Source organism: Acomys russatus, chromosome 5 (assembly GCF_903995435.1).
Source record: "Acomys russatus chromosome 5, mAcoRus1.1, whole genome shotgun sequence".
Lineage (NCBI taxonomy): Eukaryota > Metazoa > Chordata > Mammalia > Rodentia > Muridae > Acomys > Acomys russatus.
This window is the reverse complement of record NC_067141.1, coordinates 11,730,137-11,735,099: the sequence shown is the minus strand read 5'-3', so window position 1 is coordinate 11,735,099 and position 4,963 is coordinate 11,730,137. Positions and strand designations below refer to the sequence as shown.

General features: G+C 47.1%; 1 protein-coding gene across 1 annotated transcript; it reads left to right on the top strand.

The window, feature by feature from the left end:
• Positions 1-1,181: 1,181 nt before the first annotated feature.
• Positions 1,182-4,307, top strand: C5H10orf120 (chromosome 5 C10orf120 homolog). Its single transcript, XM_051145094.1, has 3 exons — positions 1,182-1,378; positions 1,523-1,598; positions 3,567-4,307. Exons 1-3 carry the CDS (start codon positions 1,182-1,184, stop codon positions 4,305-4,307), a joined length of 1,014 nt encoding a protein of 337 aa, XP_051001051.1.
• Positions 4,308-4,963: the final 656 nt, after the last annotated feature.

Genomic DNA, 4,963 nt, shown 5'->3' with positions numbered 1-4,963 from the left:
GGTGGTATCTCTCCCCTGGCTTCAGCCTGAGCCCTCTGCTTCCTGCTCTGAGAAGCAGCGGCAGCAACGAGCTCCCACTAGACCACTCCACCACGCTTTCCCCACCGGGATGCAACTGAGCCAAACTAAGGCCCTCTTCCCTCAGCTATCTCCTGCCGAGGGCTTTGTTGCGCTAATGGGAAGAGTGATGCATATAAGCTACAAGATGCACCAGAGAGAGCCAGAGCCCACGGTGGTGGCTGCAGGGACAGCTGCGGATACAGAGGAGTGCTTTATCTTGCTCATAAACACACAAACTTTTTGACATCCATTATAAAAAATAACGTGGAAATGGAAAATGCAGTTAATAATTATAATATTAATAATTATCCTAGAGTTAACTGGATATGTATAAGTGCAGGTGTCAGTCCGACTTTGGATAGGTAGCACCTTCTTATGCAATGCAAGGAAAGCATTGGCCATAAAGGGAAAAGGCAATAGTTGAAGTGCACCTGGTATCCACATAGGAACTTCTATTCAAAAGACACCTTCAAGGAAGCGAAGAGGTAGGACTGCATAGTTCCATGGCTAAGAGTGCTTTCTACTTTTGCAGAGGAAGACCAGGGTTCTGTTTCTGGTACCCACATGGCAGCTTGGCAGCTCACAACTATTTGCAGCTCCATTTTAGGGCATCTGATGCTTTCTTTTGGCCTCTGCAGGCAGTGCATGCGTATGATGCCCGTATATATACTCTGCCACAATGCATATACATAAAAATTAAAAATATAATAGAAAGATAATAGCTTGAAGAAGAGTAAATATTTGTAATTAATTTCACCAAAATATGGAAAGAAAGCCTATATGCTATTAAGAAAAGAAAAGCTTAAGGGGAAAAAGGCCCCCTTAAAAAACATCATAAGTAGGTATTAATGCAAAGTCTTCTTTATCCCATCACGGCCTCCATGCCACACTCTACCCAGTCTCTTCCTGGGCTCCAGCCTGCCACATAGTGGCAGTGAGTACCTGTTGTCCCACCCCACCCCACCCCAAAGGTCATTTAACCCTTAGGTGCAGACTTCATAATAAAGCCTTGGCTAAGCCAGTTATGACATGGTGGTTTGACTGTCCCTTGAGCTCCCATTAAACAGTCTCAGACACAACTCCAGGCAGTAACACCTCCTGCACTAACCTATTGCTGGAGTATGAGGAAAGAGTGGGAAAATCGCTTTCAGAAATGTAGAAGCCAGAGAGCTGGTCATGCAAAGACCCAGGAAGGGACCACTGTTGAGGGAGAGCAAAATGTCAAAGAGCTACCCAAGATCCCCAGTGCCAGCTATCCCTTGATAGCTCAAGATTTCCCATACCACAAAGAGGACCTCTGTACTGCAATGCCTTTGGGGTGAGTATGGCTTGGGTACCCAGTCCTTTCCTAGGTGGTCTCAACCTAGTTAACATAGAACCACCATCTGTGGGTTTCTCATCATGAAAAGAAGCTGGAAAGGCCCTTTCCAGGGCTCTAACTGATTGCCCCTCTGCCTCCCAGGATATGGACGGCATTCTACAAATCAGACCCACGCATCGCCCTTGGAAAATACTCCCCAATGGAACAAGAGATCCTAGTAAGTGCTGTCAAGTTTGCACGGACAGAGGTCCCTCTGGAGTTCAATTGCAGAGGTAGGGAGATCCCAGGGTTCAAAACCTACCAAACACAGATGTTTCCACAACAGATCATGCTGCCTGTGTCTGGTGGTGTATTTTACTCTCTGAATGTCCCAATCAAGAGTGCAGCCATAAGTAGGGCTGGGAAAAATGGCTCCGTGGATGAGCACACTTGCTGTACAAGAATAAACACCTGAGATTGAAATCTTAGCATCTCTATAAAAATGTCAACCCCAGCACTGGGGAGCAGAGACAGGTGGACCCTGGGAGCTTGCCTAGAGAAAATGGCAAGCTTCTAGTTCAGTGAGAGACTATGTCTCAAAGGAATATGGAGGAAGGTGTTAAGGGAAGGCACCTAATGTCCTCTTCTGGACTCTCAATGCATATAACTAGGACATTTACCCTCAACTACATGTAGGCAATGAATATACATACACCAAACACATACACACACACACACACACACACACACACACACACACACACACACACACACACCTGTAAGTGATAATAAATTATGAGACTGCCATTTCTTAAGCACTTCTTATCTGGCACTATGTTGTACTTTGAGTGCCTCACAACCTCATGTCTTTTAACACATGGCCTTTCAGTGCCACACAAGATCTACACAAGATGCTGTCCATGAATTCAATCATGGGGGGGGAAGGGCTCACAAGACCACAGTTCTCCCTCAGCAGCTAATGGTGGAGGCAGAGAAGAAATCATTTCTTCAGTGGTGTAGCCGCTGTGTTTGTGACCCAGGGGGAAAAAACTCATATAAACAACATAAATCAAAGTGGGTGGGTCACAAATATCAAAACACACAATGAGAGAGGGGTGGGGGAGAGAGAGAGAGAGAGAGAAGGAACCATGAGAGCAGGAGAGACTTGTATGGAAGGAGAAGTTTAGTGGGATTGAGAGGGAGGTGAAAGCAAGAAACAGGGGTGAAATATTCATTATATACATTTACAAAACTGTCAAAAAATTAAAATCAGGGCCTGGAAAGATAGCCTAGCTGCTCCCGCAGAGCTTAGTCCCCAGCACCTAAGTCAGGCAACTCACAGCTGCACATAACTGTAGCTCTGGGGTAGCCACACTCTCTTCCGGCCTTCACAGTCATCTGCACACATGCGCACATACCCCTCCCCACAAATATACATAATTAAAAACAAATTAATATGTTTTTTTAAAAAACATCCAAAAATGAAATAAACAGAAATAAGGATGGATAAGCTGCAAACACACTTGATAAAGCTGCCGGGTCCTCAGCTCCTCTTACGATCACTGTGTAGGACCTGAGTGTGCAGTGCTCCCCCCCCCCCCCCCCCCCGCCCCAGGCTCTCGTGTTTCGACATACAGTCTCTGGTAAGTGGGACAGTTTTGAGAGATTGTGGAACCTTTAGCAGGCGGGGTCTAGCAGAACAAAGAAGCGGGCCACTGAGGGAGGGAGTGGTTTTTGCCTGGCCTCGGCTTCTGACCTGATCCTCTGAGAGGAGGGCAAGCTGCTCTGTGCCTCTCCCACCATAGAGGCACTTGCCACCATGTCTTCCCTACCATGAAGAGTTATATCCCCTCAAACTGTGAGTGGAGTAAATGCTTTCTCCCTGAAGCTTTTTCGTGCCAGGTATTTGGTCATATGGTCACAGTGATGACAAAATAACACTCACACAGTAGTTGCTCTCACACACATTATCTTTTGAGGCTTCATAATAATTTTTGTAAGGCCAATAAAAGTACTCTAAATTCACAGTAGATAAAAGGAGAGAGAGGCCGACTTTGAACCCAACTTCTGCCCTCTCTACCCTTTATAGGGATTCAGATGCTCTTAGCAGTGAAGGGAGAGCCAGCCACTAGCTAATTCTTTCCGTGGAGACTGTCTACCCCTAAATATTGAGGTTTTTTTTAAACAATCTTCTTTCCATTTTCAGCATCTCGGTGGTGTTCACACCATAGCAGCGAGAAGATTTTTGGCTGACAAACACCAAAAGGAATGGCGGATGCTGAGGGAACTACAGGCCCTGTCTCCAGACTACAAAAGGGCCACACAATGTAGAAGGCAGCCCTCTTCTCCCTGTGCTGTGTGTGGACCACCGGAAAAAATATGGACAGCGAAGGTGTCTGTGCCCATAGAGGAGTTTAAAACACCCCGCCGAGAGGTGATTGACATTAAGAAACACGTAAAAAGGATGCAGCTGGCGCGAGCGCTGAGAGATAAGCAGTTTTCTCCATACCTCGAAAGGTTCAGGAGTGCCACGTTGCTGTCCGGAGCAGAGCCGGCTTCCACAGGGACAGACAGGTCCAGCGAAGAGGGAGACAACAATGACAAAGCCAGTCAGAGAGAGAAAGGGGAGGCCGAGTTCAAACCGACAGAAACACGAGAAATTATAATGAACGTGGTTTTCAAGTCGGAAGAACCTAAGAAGTGTTTGGTCTGCCATCGAAATGACCGGAAAACCTTCCTCCCAGCGAAGAGACAGGAGCGACGCATCACAGGCCTGACAAACAGGAACCTCTTCCCTATCGCTGGTTTCCCTGGAGACCTGATGCTCATGCACCAGGATTTTATATCAAGGGGAATCCACCCCAATGACGCCATTAAGATCTACTGGCTGCCAGAAGAGGAGACCTGCAAAGCACACAAGAATGGGGCTGCTTGCTGCCCGTATTGAAACTGTCTAGTGCTCAGCATAAACAAGTGTGCCGCGCTTCATTTCTCTTGCACGGTATGCCCACGGTTTGTTCCTCTCTGCTTTTCTCCTGAATTCCTCTGCTTCTTCTATTCTGTCTCCATGTTGTCTCCAAGATGAGACCCTGTTGCTGAGGCTGGCTCTCAGCAACTCTTGAGTCTTAGCTCCGACCCACACCACCGCTGTCATAAGTTCTAAACTGTAGGCTTGGCCTGACTGGTCAGCCTGTTTGCTTGACCCTGGGTATTTATTGAAAAACTGAAGTTGCCTGCCCAACACTGAGTCCTGACACTAGGAAGCAATCTGCATGTGAGTGACAGGGAATGAATTCTCAGTCTCCCCCAGAGTATCTTCTGGCTCAGTCTGAGCATTGGGCATAGATAGGAACTTCAGCTTTTCGAGGGACATATAGAGCATTTATATGTCTATTTATAGAGAAGGTGTTTCCTGCATGTATGTCTGTGCACCATGTATGTGCCTGGTGCCCATAGAGACTAGAAGAGAGTGCTGGATCCCCTGGCACTAGAGTTAAAGGTGGTTGTGAGGCACCATGTGGATGCTGGGAATCAAACCCAGGTCCTCTGGAAGAGTAGCCAATGCTCTTAACTGCTGGGCCATCTCTCCAGCCCCCCCCCTTT

Coding starts and splice junctions, on each gene's coding strand:
- C5H10orf120 (XM_051145094.1), top strand. CDS start 1,182: ATGAGGAAAGAGTGGGAAAATCGCTTTCAGAAATGTAGAAGCCAGAGA. Junction 1,379..1,522: donor TGTACTGCAATGCCTTTGGG/GTGAGTATGGCT, acceptor TCTGCCTCCCAG/GATATGGACGGCATTCTACA. Junction 1,599..3,566: donor CAATGGAACAAGAGATCCTA/GTAAGTGCTGTC, acceptor TTCCATTTTCAG/CATCTCGGTGGTGTTCACAC.